General features: G+C 34.6%; 1 protein-coding gene across 5 annotated transcripts in view; it reads left to right on the top strand.

Annotated features, from left to right (window-relative positions):
* Nucleotides 1-20,630, top strand: part of DPH6 (diphthamine biosynthesis 6) — a 211,798-nt gene that overhangs the window by 92,100 nt on the left and 99,068 nt on the right. For 3 of the 5 annotated variants that reach the window (XM_062577851.1, XM_062577849.1, XM_062577853.1), the window contains exons 9-12: nucleotides 4,243-4,399; nucleotides 5,647-5,778; nucleotides 9,653-9,782; nucleotides 14,136-14,310. In XM_062577851.1, the coding sequence (XP_062433835.1) occupies nucleotides 4,243-4,399; nucleotides 5,647-5,778; nucleotides 9,653-9,782; nucleotides 14,136-14,310 (594 nt within the window). The remainder of the gene's footprint in view (nucleotides 1-4,242; nucleotides 4,400-5,646; nucleotides 5,779-9,652; nucleotides 9,783-14,135; nucleotides 14,311-20,630) is intronic. The other 2 variants (XM_062577852.1, XM_062577850.1) reach the window with 1 other exon arrangement.

Below are 20,630 nucleotides of genomic sequence, written 5' to 3'. Positions count from 1 at the left end.
GAATATTTTGTCACTACTTTATGATATTTCCCCTAGCCAACCCTTACTTTACTTCTCAATCATAAGAGTACAGCTAAACCTTGTTGCAGATACATTTTCAGAACTTTTTAAATTATTGTAAATTACTGTAATATTGTAAAATTCTTTTTTCAAATACTAAAGCAATAGGTAAAGGATTTTATCTTTCCTACTTCATTTCATTGCAGATTTAGTCCAGTTCTCAGAGAAAAGAGATTGTTCTTTGTCTCTTCTCGTAATGAGAAGACTTTATCTGAAGGTCTTTCAGAGTAAATGACATTTTGTGACAGGTTTTTGTAACAGTTTTTGTGGTGGAGCATTTCACCCTTTAAATAGGGAACCTGTTGTTTTCATGAAAGACAACTGCATGGAATATCAGCTATATCAGTCAAAGTCATAGCTTCAAGGCTTTTCCAGTAGGAGAATATGGATCTTGGAACACTCAACGTGTTTGCTTAACTTTATTCTGGGCTCACTTATATCAATGAAATGAGTTATATGAATACAGCTAAGCATATAGATTCATGCAGGCTCTGATCCAAAATTGGGTTAGTATCACAATATAGAGTAGGTATGGGAGAAACTGTAACAAATGGGGAAAATGTACTGCTGCTATGAAGGATGATGATGGAAATGTTACGTGACAAAATAGGCTCTGCAAGTTTAAATGAAAATGTCATTCTGGCAAGCTTGTTTTTGTGTTTTTAAAACGGTGAGAAAGTTATTCAGGGAAAGTTAGTCTCTTTGTGGCTGTCTATACGTTTTAAATTCTTATTTTCACTGTGGACAGAAGTGGGAGGCCAGCATTTGTGTAAAATTTGAATATAGCTACTAAACAGAGTCTGGCAGCTCTACTTATATTGGCATTGAGCCTGTTGCTCTTTTAGTGCCAGGTTCCACACCTAATTCTTCTGCTGAAGCCTGCACCTGTGCTGCTGTTGAAAGCGATTGATTATCTTATGTTTTTAGAGCATTGTGGGATTCAGCCTTGAATGAATCATTGTGATGTATCGTAGCCATTGAAATGAACAGGAGTCTCTAATTATTTGTACATCGAATTGTGTACATCAGAGACATCATAGAATTTCTACCTCTTCAGTAATTTCAAAAAATTTTGCAGCTGAGCAACTGTCTAGGTGTATAAATGTGTATAATTTTTCTGTATCTGTGAAATGATACTGATGTAACCTTACTAATATATAGAATATTAACATATTTGGGAAAAAAGGGGGGATGCTACTGAATGATATGAAAATTTCATATGGCATACATTTGGGATATTGTAATATTCATGAATTAAAAAATTACAGGGGATTGCAGAAGGTCAGGGCAGGTCAGCTGTGATACAGTCTGTGTGTTGTACTATATCCCCGTAATTTTTTTTTTTAATGAAGCACATATTGCAGAAAAGGTGTTTAGAAATGTATTTAAAAGAACAATCTTTACACATGGCATAAAAATGAGATAGGTGCTGTTTTCATATTCACCTTCATAGTATCACAAATTCGATCTTCATTGGAAAGGAGAGGTGTTACTAGTCTTTAATAGTTAATACACAAGATTTATGCATCTATAGTTGCGTTGAAAGATAATAACGTAAAGCTGAACAGCAGAAAGAAATAAAGAGGCTATCATAGCTGGAACTTACCCTTTCTGGTTAATATAGTTTTTGCCTAATGATTGTTACATCATATTGAGGTTTAAATCTAGGTGGTTTAAAAACAATATCACATTGCTGTCCTTGGTTTTGTCATTCATACCATAATGTCTATGCATACTTACTCACAGAGTAAGACCAAGACATGTGAATGCACATGTTCCAATACTAATCGTCTGTTTCATGATGGATATTATAAAATTGGTCAGTGAAAGCATATGTAGCTTAATAAAACAATGATTTGCAAGAAGGAAGGAAGAAGACTATCAGCACTTCGTTCCACTGCACAACCTGTGTATTTCTATAAGGGAACATCTTGTGGAACTTTCCTTATGTTCTTGATCTTGATTCTTGTAGCATCATCTGGCATGAGATCTAGTTAAAGTTCAGATTTATATTTCTGCTACTTTATTTTCTAGTCATACCTGTGGGGACAGGGGTTTTCAGCCAGCCCTCTGGGTAAAGCAAAATGTATCAACTGACAGCAGTTGCAGAAGGTGTAACTTGATGAGTAGGAAAACTTGCAGATGCTGTTGGATGGTAGTATATTGCAACGTTTGGAATGCGCACCTAGTGTTTGTGCTAAATTGCAGTCTTCATCTTTGTGCTATTACGTTATGTTTAGTTGACTTGTTTTAACCTCCCGTGTACAATTGATTCACATAAAGTAAATTATTGCTTTGACTTTCATGCCTTCCTAGGAGAAATGAATAAAATGAGGTCCAATCAAAGAACATCAGCCCCTCTTAGAGCATAGCTTTAGAGTTACAGCTCTTATAAAACTCCCCTTGAGCCCTTTTAGAGGCAGCAGAGCTGAGTTTCCTCTCATAGGTAATGACCTTTTTGTAATTTAGCCTTTCCTGAGAATTTCCAAACACACTGCTTTCACTTAACTGGATGCTTTTTCTCTCCAGTGAAGTCAGAAATTTATGTAAATGTTGAGTTCTCAGTGCAGACTTTTGACACGTACACTATTTTCTTGTGTTCAGGAGGTGGTGGTAGTGATTTTGTTTTTACTTAAGATCTAGAGAAAGCTTTCAAAGTTACAATAAAATCTTTTTCTTCTGAAAAAAACAACGTATAATTGTCTTTTTCTGAAACTTTATATATTCAAAATTAATTAGTAATTTTGGGCATATCCCTTTTTGTTTGCCAGCTTGATGAAGTCTACTTTTTAAAAAGCAGAGAATGCAGACAGTCAAACTTCAGGAGATGTTATTCAATATAATTTATAAATTTAAGAGTGCTTCACTGTATAATATCAATACCCCTTTTCGTAGTGTTTTTGCATGACATTCTGTAGATGGCGTGTAATTTGTGAGCTAAGAGAATATTCAGCAGTGTCTAATTCATACTTAAGAATTCCTGAATGATTCATATTTTGTCTCATTTTTATCTTGCTTTATTTGGCTTTATCATCATTTTGTGAATTTAACATTTAAGAAAACTGCAATAAAATATGTATATTGTACACTATATGAAATTAAGAGCTTAAGCAGCAAATTAATTGAGAGAATCAGGAGGTACAGCATGTAGTGATGTTTGGTTAAGGTTTATGGGCAAATTCTGACATAATTCATACTGTGATGATGAAGACAAGTAGTATTAGCCAAGCTAATGATCCCCAAATCAACATGCTGTGCAGATTAGGCTGTCTTGAGAAATCAGATGGCAAAGAGTTGTGGTTCTGGTTATTGCTATAAAAAACAAAAAGTAAATATGCCTGCTGTGTTTACATGACTTGTTGAACACATAACGTACACAGTATTTCGGAAGTCTGGTCAGTGCACGCTCTGACTGTGCTTTTTGGGTTATAATGTGTGCTAAGTAGTTTTCTCTTACTATGCCCAAGAAAGCATTTAGGAAGAAGAGAAAGCACAGTGAATTATTTTCCTTTCTGGTGTACTGAGCAGTACAGGTCAAAAAGTTACCTTGAAGTATAATCTTGGGAAATGCTGTTCTCTGTATCTCAGAATTCTGAGCACCCGAAAGTGTAGGGAGTCTGATGCAAATGGATAGGCTTTCATGAGATGAAGGCAAAGAAATTTTTACAGTTGCTACATTCACTCAGGATTCATTCTTTGTATAGAAATATCAATAAGGTTTATAAACTTTTCAGTCTTTTGCTCAGTTTCAAATGCTTAGTGACAGTGTTATTATTAAGTTGTTGCTATTACCCTGTTCGTTTTTTTTTTTTTCAATTAATTTATCCCAATTTTTTTTTTTTGGAAAAGACATTTTTCTTGCATAGTTGTGGAATAAGATTTATTCATCATACAATCCTTTCTACCTCTTATCTTGGTCTCTGATCAATTCTCATATTTAGTCTTCTCATGTTCTGCTAAATCTACATTTTTATTCCATATGGTGTGTCAACAGGAACATGTTGTATTCTGCTGATTTTCAGCCTAAAGCGCTGGGAATCCCATTACTGTTCTTCCATGGCTTCTTTTATTGATCTATAGTATGTTTTGATATCAAAAAACAAGAACATTTAAATGATATTTGATAATTTCATACTGCCTGGCATACTACTTAGGTGCTTATTGTATAACATTTCTGTCAAGCAGGGGGAATCTTCAGACATGTCCATGGTCAGTAGCTGTTCTTGTGAGCTAAGTTGCAATGATGGCAATATTTTACCTTCATCAGAAGAGGATGAACCACAGAAAATGCTTCCTGCCATCTGGAAGTCAAACATGAAACATAATTCTCTGGATTTCAGTGAGTCTTGCACAACTCAGTCATTAGAAAAGTAATATTATTTCTTTTTGGGAGAGTAAGATGTAAAGTACTGTAAGAACACTCCTTAAAAGAATGTTTATGACCTTTACTAGCCAGTCTGAAGGTAAAGATATCCTGATCCAATGCAATTTTGTGTATTTATCTATCTGCAGTAATGAAGCATTTCTAAGTTCTTTTTCAGAAGGATAAGCTATCTTTTTCTTTCTTTTTAAAACTGGAAAATGCTCCAAATTTCATATCATATCAACCTTTTTTAATGTGTTCTGTTTTCCCAATCAAATTTATTGTAATATAAGATATTATTCATTAGAGTGGAGGGAATGAATTTTATTTTAAAGCTCATACTAATACCTGTACCCTAATTCTACAGTTTTCGATTTGAAAATAGAAAAGCAAACTCCAAAATTAAATACAAAACACAAATCCCATTTGCTTTTCTGCAATCTAGGCCTGTCCCATTTGTAGGAACAGTCTCAGGGTCACATGCGTGATCAAGTTTGGCATCATAACAAGTTACTGTCTTTTAGGTGAACTGCAGTAACTAATTATGTGCCTGATATTAGCTTTGCTTCAGACATGAGGTGATTGATGCAAGATAAACATGAGTTCATAGTGTAGTATCTCATTAAACTACCACAGCATCACTGTGACTTTAGACCCAAAGATCAGTGAACTTTTTCTGAAAATTAAGTTTCATTATGTCACAGTGTTTAATACTGAACGATATTTAGGCACTTGAATATGGACAAGTGCCTGGTGGGAGGTTTAAAAATGCCTAAATATGTTAGGTTGAACAATTCAACTTCCTTTAAAATTTGGCAGAAACCTTTGAAAATCTGTCAGGTACTTTTAAGTTTTTGCTTTTCAATGCCATCTGTATCCGTACAGGTAGAGAAACTGTAAAAGGTCAGCAAAAAAAAGGGAAAGGAGGAAGAAAAAATACTGAAATCCTCAGCTAAATAATATTTTTAAACGTACAGTCTGAAGGCAGTGTTGGAGAAGGATTTGTCAAATACTGTTCGGAAGCTTTGACACCAACACATTTACTTTTAGTAATTGTTTTATGTCTGTTTGTCTGTAAGAGAGTTTTGAAAATGTTTTAATAATTTTTGTTTTTTTTTTTTTTTTGTAGAAGTACTTCTTACCTAGATAATTTAAAAGATATTCTTGCTTAACCTAGTATTTTTCATCATTGTAATCATAGTGCTGTTCTTCATTTCCCATAGCTAAGCCATTTGGAAGTTCAGGAAAATCCCCGCATGGTTACCAGTGGTTTTCAGGTTTCACTGCCCACTTTCTTCCATCGGAAAGCAAAAGTGCTGAAGATGCAGCAAGGGAAGCGTTTTCTTCCCTCCAAGGTGTTTTATTTGATTTACCAATTATCTGTTTTATTATTGCTGTTTTTATTATAGTATTTTATAAAGAGTATGTGTTTTCATATGTTCTTATAACTTCAGATATGGTTTTCAGTTTGTCATCTCATCTTGCCTTCAGCTGGGATCGTGATATCACAACTACTGGGTTTAATATTGAACACATTGTTATTCATCCCATTTTTGAAGACCCTCAAAGCCAGAGTTGTCTGTATCACCGTAACAGCACAATTTTCACAGTACTTTTATGCTTTATAACTTTATTTCAATAAACATCGTGTGTGTGTGAATGTGCACGTGTGCTATGGATGCTGTCTACTTGCTAAAGCAGTTTTGCAGCTACAATAATTTAAAATTAAGTTTTCTAGAAAGCTGTTGCTGTTGTACATTTTGGCATCTAGGATTAGGTTAGCCGCAGTAAATCTCATTTATATACTTAATGTAAAGGAGAAATTGCTCTCTTGGGAATCATGGCATCCAGATTCCTTACCATCCCCGTCTTACAAGATATTTACATATAAAGCAAAATGTTCACATTTTGTTTAACATATTTCTTCATTTTAAACTTTATTTAAAGCATGTTATTCAGGCTTCTTTTTCATTCATAAAAATGGAAATAATTCTTGCTACCTGAATGGGTAGGCTCATATTCTTGTTCACGAATTCTCTTGATGTATTGTCCCATAAAATCTTTATGTTTGGCTTGTGCAGCTGAGTTCATGACTGAATATAGAATGATAAAGAAACCCGAGCAATTTTTAGGAAGCAAAAAAGTCATACTTTGTAGAACGCCCCTAAGCTAAACTTTAATAGCTTGGAAATCAGCAAGGTGGATGTAATCAAACTTTTAGTGAAGGGCAGCAATGTTTAGTGTAAATCTTCTGGGCATAATCTGTAAATTGAAGCAAAAGGGTTTTGTAACATTTTATTTAGTTCTCATTATATTTATATGGAAATCTGCTAATACAAATGTTATATATTTTTGCCTTAGCATCTATCAAAAAAGTGGAGGAAGAAGACTAATCGTGTCTTTGACAAGTTCAGTAGCCTATTGCTTTCAGCAAATCACTTGCTGTAGCTTGTGCTGTGTTCTAATTCAGGAAAAATTGTCATTTTCTCATGCTTGGTAGAAAATGTCAGTTCTCGTATTTCCTGTGGGTTTTTTGCCTTTCTGGAGGAAAGTGTAGAAAACTAAGTGAATTTTGGTCCCATTATATGAAGAAACCACAATAGGCTGCTTTCTCCATTTTTTTTTTTCTGAGAACTTGACTGATCTGAAGATATGTGTAAGGCTTTTCCTCAGCTCATGCTTACAATCTATATAGGAGTTCAGTCTTTTATGATACAAGAATGGAGTAGGCACATTCCTTTTAACCTTTTCTTTGCAGAGTTAATTGATTTAATGTCCTCTAAAGAGGTGAGTGTTGCCAGAAGGATTCAGAAAGGGAAATCTATTTCTGGACCATATGAAGCATGCAGTTCTTCTGTCAAGTGGATAGATTTCTTCCATAAAACCAAGACCAGCAGAAAGGAATTCAGTATCTTATTGTTTACACTTATTTTCTTAAACTATTTATTTAAACTTTTTTTCTAGTGATGGGAAGATGACAAAGAATGCAATGCTTAATGTAAAGCAGCTCTGGTGCAATTGTACCTTGGCAAAGCTCCATAGGCTTAAAGAAAACTACACAGATATTTACTACATGAAAATTTAGTCTAGAATACTACCTGCAGTTGACAATATTGATACTGTCTTTTGTAGTTTTCAGCAAAAGGATGTTACTCAGATCACCCATTTAAAAAATGTATTCTGGTCAATGTCATCTTTTGTCAGAACGAGTTCTGCCAAAGTAAATATGAATCTCACTTGACCATATTTTATACGTTATTGGGAATAGTGAATGGCTTGAAATTCAGTATAAATGCTGTATACTTTGCCTGTACATTTTGGAACTGTGCTGTGTAAGTTTTCTCTTGCTGTGGGTCAAGAACCCAAGCAGTGGGTTGGTAACTGGTTCATCATTTATGGCTTTCTGCCAGATACAGTGCTTTGGGAAGTCAGTTTTATGCTGTTTGCAAGCTAGGGTGGGATTATTTCCCTTCATTCCTCTAGTGCATGCAGAGGACAAGAGGATTGTACCTTTAATTTATTTAAAAAGATGTTTCTTATAAACCTGGAAATTGTGATTTAACCAAATCTCTTTCTTTTAACTTGTGACCATTGTTATGTTTTTACTAATTAGAGTTGGCTTTGTGACTTAAGCATTTTAAATTTAGACCTGCTTTTTTTTTTCCCCCTCAAAATATTCCAGATAATGCTGTAAAACTTTTAACTACAGGCTGAAACACTTTCTTCTTGACTAAAAAGTTATACTGACTGGAAATTTGAAAAGTATCATTATCTTCTTCTTAACTGATGAAGTTACAGCTGGTGTTGACCTAGTGATTGCCATCAGTCAGCTTTCAAATATAGAATTCTCATTGTGTGCTAATTTCTCAGCTGGTGTTTCTGCATATTGGATGACTTTGGATGTGTTTTATGTCAACTGCATTATAGTCTCTTGTATTGCTTAGCATACACTTTTCTGTCAGTAAGAATTCCCCTCTTTAGATTGACAAAACTGCCATACTAAGCAGTATGACAAAGTAAAACTGGGAAATTTAGAGCGAAATCCAGTACTGATATGGCCATATTGACTTTAATGGAAGTATGGCAGCTCTTGAACCGTGTTTAAAAGCACAGAAATGTTTTACACAAAAAGTATTTCTTTCTCATTAAAGCAACAGCCAACAGATTATCTTTACCCTTCTGTACTGCTCCACTAGGAAAAAAAAAAATATGTATATATACACACTATAATCCTAAAAGACAAGATCTCCAAAGTTACACTGATAAGAGGTTTAAGGAGCTCACTCACTTCAAGTTGGGTCACGTCACGCTCCGTTACTCTGTATGTTTTATTTTTATTCATATCTTTCACAGAAGACTTTGTTCTTAATTTAGTTTCTGTTGCTCATGGGTATAGGACCAGACTGCAGACCTGCTGAGCTGATCCCACGTATCTTGCTGTGGTGTTTGGTGTGTAAGAGTAGTAGATTCTGTCTTCTTAAGTGCTATGGCTTGAATCTTCTCTCTGTACGTGTTCAGGTGATCCTGACTTCCCAGGTTCTTTCCTTGAGTGGAGATTTTCTCTGCTGTTATCTTTCCCTCAGTTTTGTCTTTGCCACTTCTGTTTCCTGTTGTCTATCTTGCCATTTATAACTCTTTGTTTATATAGAGCTTATTATTGCAGTAAGGATTAAAAAAAAAAAAAAAAAGTTTAGACAATCAGCCCTCTGGAATAGCATATAAACACTTGATCTCATCTTTGAAGAGGGTAATGGATTAAAGGCCTCTTACCATCCCCTCCCAGTTTTGTACTTTCGTGATTCAAAGTGCTTTATAGATTACTAGCTGTCATTTTTTCTTTTCAGCTGTCTGAAAAGAAAAAATACAAGATAAAACATGGGTAAAAGGAATTGCGACTGTCACATATATATGTGTGTGTGTATGTGTGTGTGTGTGTGTGTGTGTGTGTGTGCATTCATGCATGATATATTAAAGCAACAACTCATTGAGGGTGGATAAAATTAATTTATATTTTCTATATAATCAGAACTTTTTTAACTTGAAAAATAATTTCATGAAAAAGTGTGTATTGTAAGGGTAGTATGTTGCAAAAGCCTTCAGTCATGTGTAGACAAAGTGTTGAGTTATTATCATTTGCTTTTATTGAACAAACACAAGATGCCTCTACTATCTTTCTACACAAATTTAGAATATTCTATTTTTAATAGTTATATTGTTTTTATCTTGCAGCTAATTTGACTTCAGAGGGATTGAAATTGGAAGATATTATTTTGGTACATTTGTACATGAAGAGCATGAAAGATTTCACTGTTATAAATTCAGCTTATGTGACAGAATTTGATTTGTGTCCACCAGCAAGGTAGGATTAGACTACTACTATAGTCTAATAGACTATTGCATGTATTTATGATACGTTGTAATATACTGTATTATTGGTACCATACTTACAAAGGTTTTTACAAATTTTTGCATCTCACAGACTCAGAAATATACTTTTACTGACTTTTAGGGTAATTGCATCAGGGATGCTGAGCTCAAAAACACTAGAGTTGGAGCTTTCTTCCGTAATATTTTCCATAAAGTTTATATATGCCCTCTTATAGGGTCTTATGGCAGTAAAATAAAATTTTGCATCAGTCCCTGTCTGTGACTCGGTTGAACTGATGTGTCTTTTATATTGATAGTTTGGGGTTTTAGGGTTTTTTTGGTTTGCTTGTATATTACTAGCCTGTCAGTTGCTTTACTTTACTTTAAAAAACGTACGATTTTACAAAAACAGCTTTTTTTTTTTTTTTCCTGTGTTCAGCCTTAGTCACTCTTTTTGAAGCCATGAATACAGAGTCTTCTCTTCTATAGTCTGAAAAATTCAGCTTGGATCATTGAATAATTCAGGTTGGAAAGGACCTCTGGTGGTCAGGTAGTCCAACCTTCTACTCAGAGCAGCATCAAGAGATTACAGTTTACATAGGAAAGATACAACAATAAATTGAGATAAGTACTTAATTTTCAAGGGTGAATTTCATAGCAACTTTTCTGACCCAAGTTACTTGCTATTTGAATAAAAGCTACGCTAGTCCTATCCTTAGGTTTTGGTTTTGAGCTAATTTAAAAGCTAGGTTTGCAGACCTGTTGTTTTCCACTAAAACATCTTCTTGTCCGTTACTTAGCCTTGTATCTGAAACTAAACCTTTCCCGATACTCAGTCTAAGTTTTCTATTTTGAATACATTTCATTTTCCCTGCTTATGGCTGGCTGAACTACTATACTCATTTCTTCCCCTTCAAAGATTTGTAGACTGTTGTTAATCTTCAGCGAACCATGACTTCAGGCACGTTAGTTGTTTACACCAGGCAGTGAAACATAGCACAGAGAAGTTGGAGCTGGTACCAACTGCACCAGAATTGGTAGCATTGTTGCATTCAGTCCGATTAATGTCAATAAGAGAAGGAGCTATTAGGTGAAATCAGTAACTTAATAGAAGGACCATACATGCAGTTTTTGGATCTTAACTAGTACCTCCTCGCAGTGAAACATAGTGCCATGTGTACATCCTAGCTCCGTCTTTGTTAGCGTGAGTCTCTACATCATACTCCATTATATCATATGGACAAAGTGCAGGACTAAAAGCCTCTTAGCTTTTTAAAGAAAATGCTGAACCCAAGTTTCATTTGATTCTGTACTGATCTGTAATTTAGTAGTTTGTAACACAACTCTTTTCAAGAATCAGGCCTTCTGTGATCAATTTGTAGAGCTCTTTAATCTTTCTTGAGAGTAGTTTTTCTAATCTGTGTTTTAGTATTGTAGTTATCACATTCTGCTGGATTCTGACCAGGTTGTCAGTATCTGTTGTGGTTAAGTTCTTTTCTTTACCACAGATGTAGGAGAGAAAAACAGTATCCACCCTGTTCTTTTATGTGATGCCTGTATGTATTCTTTTCCAGATAATACTGATCTTTTTATTGGCTGTCATTATTTTTCTGACTCTTGCCTATTTATCTGGCCAGTGTATCTCTTTCACTGTTATATCATCTCTTTCATAATTGTTGATTCCCAGGTTTTTCACTTTTATTGAACATATTTGTCAGGGATTGTAATGCCCCAGAACAACCATACTTACATTTTCTGTTTTGTCTAATCTCATATTCTCCGAACCTACAATCTTAGTGCTCACCTCTACTCAAGTTGATTAATTAAAATACTAATGTTATGTATTTTTGTCAATTTTAGTGTTACACAAAATACCTTAAAAGAAGCAGACTCTTTACTTTTTCCTGTTGTGCACCTGGAAATGTTTTATTCTTTATTCAGGCTAATAGCATATGTTTCACATAACTTAGTAATAATTTTACTAGTAATTGCATCTATATAGAACTCACTGCTTTGAATGGTTTCTTAAGAAAAATTTCCATGCATCTTTATTAATGTCCTCTCCCATAATTTATAAAATCTTTCTATATTTTATACAAAATGGAACCAATTGAGAAAGGAACAAAATTAAATTCTTAGCCAGCATTTGCTACAGAGCACAGTGATATCACATGATATATAACAGGGATTATGCAGTATAGAAGTATCATAGTAAAAATCAAATGTTATCTGTTACCATTGCTCCATAATATTTGATATCTTATTAGTCTCCCTATCATTTTTCATTTATATCTAGAAACACCTTTATCATCCTGGTAACACAAATAAGGAGGGAAAGGAAAATATTAAGAGATTATATGGTTTATGTGATACAAATTACCATCTGAAATAAAAATGCTCATTATCCTCCTTTATTTTAGATAAGATACTTTTTATAAAAAAGTGGAAAATATCTTCTCATTGGGAAAAGATTCATATAAACTAATACAATATATAAGTATCTGGGTGATGAAAAAGTGATGGAGCTTTTTTGTTGTTGTTAGTTTCAAGTTATATTGCAAATACTGTATTATGTCTGTGGTTAACACTGACATGACCAAGTGTTCCTTCTCTAGCACTGTGTATATTTTATTTACTGCAAATAAAGTTATTTCTAATAAAATAGGATGGGGATTATCTTTTAAGTTTAGCAATTTTGTAACGTAGTGTGTATTCTACTTTTATTACAGAGTATGAAGTATAATATAGTCATTGACTTTTAAGTATAGTGTGATTATAATTAAAAGACATTGTTAAGATAATGCATATCATGATAGATTCACATTCTCCAAAGCATCTCTACCACCTGGGTGTCAGAAAAGGCTAAAGAGAGCTGGAAGAGGGTTCTTTGAGATGCTAATTGTGGTGCAGGATTACAAAACCACAGAGGGATGGAATGTTGGTTTTCTGTGCCATAAGAGTAGAGATCTATTCCCAGCTGTGAAATACACAAAAATGAATCTCCAGTCTTTTGTATCTTAAGTCCTCTGAAAGGCACTTACCCTTCTCCAGATTTAGCTTCCTTCACTTCTCATGCTGCTGCATGTCTTAAGCCTCCACATTTACATAGCCAGCCACATAGTCTTTCATCACTTCTTGGAAAGGTCATAAAATAACAGCTAGAAAGATTAGGAGGTTGCAGGAAAATGGCTTTTTATGATTATTTATGTGGAACAAACAGATTTATGTTGCATTTTGGCCAAAAGAAAAATTATGCGGCTTTTTGCATGGCTGCATAATTGCATTATGCACAGAGACCTGGTTGTGGGAGTTCTCACAAGTAATATGCTAGAAGCGCAGACTCAAGGGTGTGGATCTGCACTAAATTTGCAAAATTGTCTTGAAAATTTACCAGCCCAAGCAGAAAATGTACTCACCCATCCTTATGATGATGGTAATGAGGAAAAAATACTTTATTTGCATAGGGCAGAAGGAGAGAAAGGTAGTTTTCTTGGGAGAATCAAGAAGAATTTTGTAAGGTTGTATTATATGTTATGTAAATAGAACAAATAATTTTTTGTTAGATTTCTGCTGGGAGCTAAATGACTTTTTTATGCATGGACTGCAAATGTAATTATTTTTCAGGCTTAGAAATGCCAATTTTTTCCCCACTACTTTTTCACAGTGCAGATGCAACAGGCTGTCTCTCTGTCCATCTATGCACACACACTCTTACCTGTACAAAGAAAAGTGAACTTTTTTGATGAGTGCTTAAGTAGATTTTCAGTTCTATCATAAATCTGTGCATGTCATGTAACTTAATATACAACAGAAAAATACATTCAGTATTGCATTATAATGTGAGGAAGCTGTGAAGAAACAGTAAGCTGCTACTGTTTAGAAAACTGAATCTCTAGTCCAGCTAGTAGAAGCAGATTCAGTAACAAATGGATGGAGATAAGAATACAATAATGATAGAGGTACATAGTCTGAATGCTGCTTAGCATAACTTATATAGCGATTTTTAAATAGTGGCATGGTAATGATTTTTTTAATAACAGAACTCATCTATTTGTTCTTAATAAAATGATGCACAGCATAAAAATAACCAAATGGAAATGGGCCATTGACTGTGATATTAATTTGCGTCACCAAGGAGAAACTAACTTGTTAGAAGTCTCAAATTGATCATAATTTCGAGAGGAGGCAACCATGTAAGTATTAGCTGGTTATTATGATACTGTAGCCTTTTTATATGTTCCTGACAAAATTTCATAACGTAATACCCAACAAACATGGAAAATAAATGCTGAAAGTTGGTGCAAGCAAACTTTGGTTGACAAAGATAATTGCCTTGTGCTTTCAGAGTATGCGTGGAAACCCTGTTACCTGACGGAGTACTGTTTTGCATTGACTGCCTTGCGCATAAGTATGATACTGCGACTGATCATACACTGCATGATGAAAAACTGGTCATGCATGTACAGAGCATTTCTCACTGGGCACCTGCTAGTATAGGACCTTACAGTCAGTCCATCAAGGTAGGAAATCTTTGTTATTTCTTATGAGCTATAAGACAGTGCGTTGGAAGGGGTACAAAGTTACAAAGTCTCATTCTTTCCCATCTTGAAATGCAAAAAAGAAAGAATGTATTAAAGTTGAAGGGAATTGTTCTTATTTTCTACTTTAAAAAAATTTTTAAATGAGCAGTTGAAGATACATTTTTAAAACTTAGGGAGAAAAACAGAAAGCAACCTGCATCAGCTTATATACTATTTAACAAGTATGAAAACAGGCAGTAAACTGTCACAGATAAGCGGACCAAATGTTTGAATGAAAAGTTTTTTCCTAATCAGATTGATGGAGTACCAAAACATCCTCTTGCCTAGCTAGTACCACTCTGAATATTGATGAAACGTCTTAAATTTTCTGTTGGCAAAATTTGTATATCCTTTCCTTACCAGTTCTCTTTGTGTGTAACACAGAGTCCAGTCCAAATTATTGTGTAGCACAAACTGTGATTCAAGTAGCATGGTATGTCAGCTATTTTAATTTGCCTGGAACATCTTTCAGTCTACAAACCCACCTAATATAATGCCCATGGAATCGTATATTTTTTTTGTCTATGTACGAATTTTATTTTTAGGATAGTCTACAGAAAATTTCAGGAACAGTGTTTTGCTTCAAAAGTTCATGGAGAACATACTTAATTTGCAGGAGGAAGTGTTGGTAGGTAAATACTATATTCCTCCTGTGGTTTAAAGCAAGGTGGGTATTTGTCATCTGTTTATATCAGTTTCTCTAGAGGAAGCAGAAATTTGGTTATTAGATTTTTTTTCATTCAGTTTTATACATTGACTGTCATGTTTTATCATGTCTTCTGTAGTCCTGCAAAGATTAAATTTAATGAACTTTACAGTGGTAAATTTGGGGAAGCTTTTTTGATGTTATGTCCCTGTAACTAATCTGTCCTAGAACTGACAGACTAAATTCAGATAAGGGCATAAACTTAACGTTGCTTTTGTAATCAAATGAACAGTCCTGTGCTATCAGTGGATGTTAAACAGACACACTGTCAGCCTCCTGGATCTCCTAGTGGTGTGGGACAATCAGCATAGCCAAATAAAGATTCATTTCCCTTCACACAACTTGTAACGTGGGTCAGAAATTATAACGTTAAGGAAAACTTAATGTCTTTTTTTTTCCCAGAGGGCTATATTGGTCAAGCCATATCATTTTTCCTTAAGATGAAAGACAAATCTTTTTACTTTTAGAATTCAAGGGCCATAGGGTTAAAGAAACAGTTACCAAAAGCTGCACCTATGCTATAGGATCACTCACTTGTGTTATCCTGTATAGTTCTGTCTCTAGTCTACAAACATCTATATGGGGCCACTAAATCAAATGGTAATGTGCATGCCACCAACAGTTTTAATTTTTCTTTGCTATATATGGCCTCACTACTATGGCCAATATGTTTTATCCAAGTATTAACACTTAATGTTATCCTAGTTTTATCTTGCTAATCATCTTTATTTTTTTGATATGATTTTTATTCTGCATAACTTGATCTGGTAAAATCCACAAGAGTATTCATTTTTTTATTTCAATAAAATGTACTATTTTTAAATAGTTTGTTTCACTTTCTAAAATAGTATAAAAAACATACAACATATAAAGAATACGTTACAGAAAAATGCATAAGTGCATAAACAACATATTTGCATTTGCAAATTTATTAATATAAAATATGGGCCTTGTATCATCTCAGATATATTTTTTCTAAATGTGAAAGCTTCTTTAGGGGCATTTTCAGAAACTTGCTAAGTATCAGGTAGGTGTTCAGTTCTCAAGGTCACCAGCAGAAGTAAAGTGTTTTTGGTCCATTATAAAGTTTTGTGCACACTAAAGAGTCATCACATAGTTTAGTACAGACTTTTCATTCACTTTGGAATAGACCAAGGACTGTAATGCCCAGAGTATTACCAGTTGGGATTGATGTGCACTGACGTTTAAGTACAGAGCTGACAGTTGAAAAGTGTAGGTAGTTCATGCAAATTATGGTATTCACACTTCAGGCTCAACAAATCAGTCAGCAGAGCATCAGTTTAATTCTGTAGGAACCTTGCAGGGTCCTACCAACCATACCGTGAGGACAAAAATTAAAGATTTGAAATATACCACGAGAACGTCCTTCTGACCTCAGTCTGACAGACACCAAACAACAGCGGCGGGATGAAATTAGGTTCTAAATTTCATTCAGAGTATTTAGAGCAAAATAAGACATTCTTCCTCTTCTGAGAGTAACATTCTTTAATAACAGTCTCAGTGTTCCTGCTTGTAAGAAGTAAATGTAAACAGTTGTAAGGTACAATGTGACTCACCTCCCCATATGTATGAAAAAATAGTGATAATTTTTTTTGGTCCACCTGGTGCAGGAACCTCTGTCAATCTTTGTCAGTGTCAGCAACTGGATTGTAAGATACTTCGGAGTTACAGTAACAGCTGTACTGCTGATCACAGTAATGGTGTCACAAATATCCAGGACTATGTGATGTTAGTGCTTTTTTTTTTTTTTCTTTCAATTACATCAGCTGATGTAATAAAAGATTTTAGGTCTCTCTATAAACCTCATCTCACAGGCTAATGAGAGATTAAATGTTCTACCTTGCTTTTGTCAGTCTTCCAGTTATTATTTGACACATTTCAGACCAAGCAGAACCTAGCAGTAGTGAATTTTAGCTGTCTTACGAAGAATTTTGTTTTATCCAAAATTTCCATTTTTTCAATTTCATTGACAAAAAGAAGGGAAGCAGATTTTTTTACACAAAAAGAACCTGAGCTGTAACTCTAGGAACACTTAGCAGTCAGAAGTGAAAACTCTGCATTAGTCCCTGTCCTCTTCATGCCTTCTGTCTTCTTATCTTATTATTTACCTGTTTTAATTCTGTTTTGCCAGTGAATCAAAGAATTTATCAAGACTAAACTGTAACTGATAGCTTGTCTAGAGCCTGCTTACTTACCATCTTCACAAAAGCTAACTGTACAGTTGTATGTCAAGGATTTAGACCTACTGGTGAGAAATTTATACTTAGAGTTCATTCATGATTATCCATTCTGTGAGAACATTCCTTGAGCATTTATGAACTGTGAGCATAGTTCATAAAAAAAAAGAGAAGAAAAGAATCCCAATGCAGCTGAAACACTAACCATAAATACTTATCTAAGAATGCATGGAAACTTGACAATGTTTGCACCAGATGTTCTTCTAATATGTTAATGCAGTTTAAAAATCTATTTGCACTTTAGTTTGTTTGTCTTGGCAAAGTTTCTTAATGCTTTTCTATCTGGAAATGAACAAATAAACTGCAGCTGTAGAGTTTATTGTACTCTCATATGCCACAGTAATTTTTGACACTGCCGTAATGTATTTTATACACATAATAGCGTATGTACATCTATGACTTGATTATGTCTACTGAAGCTTTTAGCTTAATTGTTCATGTGTGAAATGATGAAATATTCTCGTTGCTCTGTCACACTGTGATTTTCCCTCATGACCTCAAGTCTTTCTGCCACTGCCAAATCTCAATTTCTGGCCTCCTTGAGGCCTCTTTTTCCAGTCTTCTCATTCACACTGTCTGAACCCAGTAGCTCAAACATGAAGAACAAGAGTCTTTTTACTCTCTTAATTTCAGTGACCACTTCCCTATAATTTGATCAAATTTGGGTTCTTTCCCCCATGTTTGCTTACCTTCTCATAAATTAGTTTTGCCTTTTATTTTTCTGAACATCAAAGACACAATGAGTTAAAAGTATTGTGGGAGCAATAGTGGAAATAAGGATTCTGGCAGTGTTTCTAATGTTTCCCTTCTAAGAAGGCTTAGTTTCTTCTCCCACAATGAAAATGAAAATGATTCAACACATCTTAGTGCACAGTTGGTAACAGATGGCTTTGAAAGGAGAAGGTGTTGTTGGAAATAGCCTTGCCCATTATGTAACCAGTTACTTGAGCTATCTGACTGGTTGCAGTTTCCAAAAGCATGTTTAGCTGGACATAACAAGTTAAACAAAATGCGTGTTTTAAGGAGGAAACTCACTACAAGAGATGCAGTGACTATACTTGTAAGAAGATCAGCCTGAAAAGGATGAAGACAGAAAGATATCAGAAGGATTAGTGAATCAGGGACTGAGAAAATCATGGTGAGATTCCTAAAGATATAATTGACATTTTTGAGAAACTCTAAAGAATTTTTTTTTTCCACATAAGTATAGCCAATAAGTTATTTATTCTCCTCCTTCCCCTCTTTACTTCTGTGATTTAGCAACAGTTTATAGTATTATACCATATGTGATAATAAGAGAGGAAGATTCCCATGTGCTTTTACCTCTTTTACCTTTGTTTTTATGTGTTATTTGAGAGGCTGTGGCTGGGCTGAAATACTTGTATTAAGATGAAGTGTGAAAATAACCTTGATTACTTTCTCTTCCAGTTTGACTGTGGTAACTGTACTAGACAGGACTACATCTTTCCAGTTTTTGGATATATAGAGTATTTGGTGAGATATAAATGTAAGCAGTTTAACTTTCATGAGAAACTCAGAATTGCAGGTTCTTGAGAACAATTTTATTTTGAATGTGTGCTTCCTTAGTATTTCCATATGAATTTGCGGTAGATTCAAGTAAAAACTCAAAACTAGCTACAACTTGACATTTTCTCGGCCTGTGGGAAGGAAGCTGGTCCCACTAACCCGCATGAGGAAATTCTCCGGCTGCTCTTAGCAAAAGTGGGTTAAACACAGATCTCTCATATAATTAGATCTTTTAGGAATAAATACGAACTACCAGAGTTTGCAATACATGTGAAGGTTTGTTTCTTCTATGGGTTCTCTTAGTTCATCAGTCTGCCACAAAGAAGCAAGGGAAGCAAATTGTGAATATCATTTACTGTGTCTGTTTTTGTTTAGTTGATTTCTGCATTCTTGAGAGACAGCTCTAGACTAAAGGGCGTGTTCTCAGCTGATGTAAGTTGGCGTATCTCCTTTGATGTCAGTAGAATTGTGGCAGATTTGTAGTGCCTAATGGAAATAGTCTGAAATGTTTGAGAAGTTTTGGGTTTTCTTTAATTAAAAAAAAAAAATCAGTCTTTAAGGAGTCTTTACACATTTGAAAATGATCTTTTTTCACCTGGTTAAGTCATTATTTTTTTTTGTTGTAAATCAGAGGAGACACATTTTTCTTTAGTTAATGAAATTTAGAAAAGCATTCTGAATGCACTTCAGGGAAGTTGGCTGAATAGGAAGAAGATAGCTTCCACAAATTTGGAATTTAAAGTAGATTACCAATGCCTGATATATATCTTGTAGGCACTGTCTATAGTGTATTTTTAAATTACAGTTTAATCAATTGAACTGCAATATATATAATCTAAGTAAAAATCATAATATCTGTAGCATAATATATAGTAGAAAGGTTCAATTTTATGAGGCATCTCTCCCCTGCCCCCCATTTAAATTTCTATTTGGTACTGGACTTGCATCTCCTGTGTAAACATAGAGGTGAATCAACATACAAATTTAAGACCACCTTGTAAGATCAGAAAAGTACCTGGAAAACATCGTACCTTTTGCAGAAATATTATAGAAGTAGTAGTAGGTTGTGAAAACAAGTCCTTTTAGAAGATGAAAAGACTTAAGAGTATAGCTTACTAATCTTACAGGGAGGAAAGGACCATCTTTCCATTGGCCAGTGGTGAGCAATATTCATACTCTGGATTATATGATGAGCCTTAAATACTTGCAGCTGAGGCAACCTGTGGACAGGAGTCCTGTGCCGTTTGGAGACAGTTTGTTTTTTTTCTGCTTGTGATCCTCTAGATGTACCTCCTCGCAGGAGGAATCTTCAAATGTGTCTGAGGTGGCATCAGTATGTCCTCTGGAAGCTGAATCCTAAAGACTATCTGGAGACTGTTTTTAAGTATTCCATTTGCTCCATTTGCTCTCCAGTGTCCTTTGGAGGAATCCACTGATTTTTTTTTTTTTTTTTTTTTTTTTTTACCTCTTTGTAGACGTTCTTGGGCATGTACTGCCAATTGAAATTTCAGTCCTGTTTAGAGCTTTATACTTTAGAGTACAGTGAAGGGGGCACTCCACATACTGGTCTTACAACAATGGAATTAAGCTATTCTAATGACCCCTGCAGTGGTTTGTTTTTCACTATAGAGAGGTCAGTGGATAATAGCCTCTCCATGTGGAGATTATATGCATGTCAGGCTATATTTTTACCATGGTATGATTCCACTACAGAAGAAATGATAGTTGAAGATCACAATGTTCTTCTTATGCCATGTGTTTCATCCTAT

The sequence above is a fragment of the Rhea pennata genome, chromosome 5 (genome assembly GCF_028389875.1).
Source record: "Rhea pennata isolate bPtePen1 chromosome 5, bPtePen1.pri, whole genome shotgun sequence".
NCBI lineage: Eukaryota > Metazoa > Chordata > Aves > Rheiformes > Rheidae > Rhea > Rhea pennata.
This window is presented reverse-complemented; position numbering and strand designations above follow the sequence as displayed.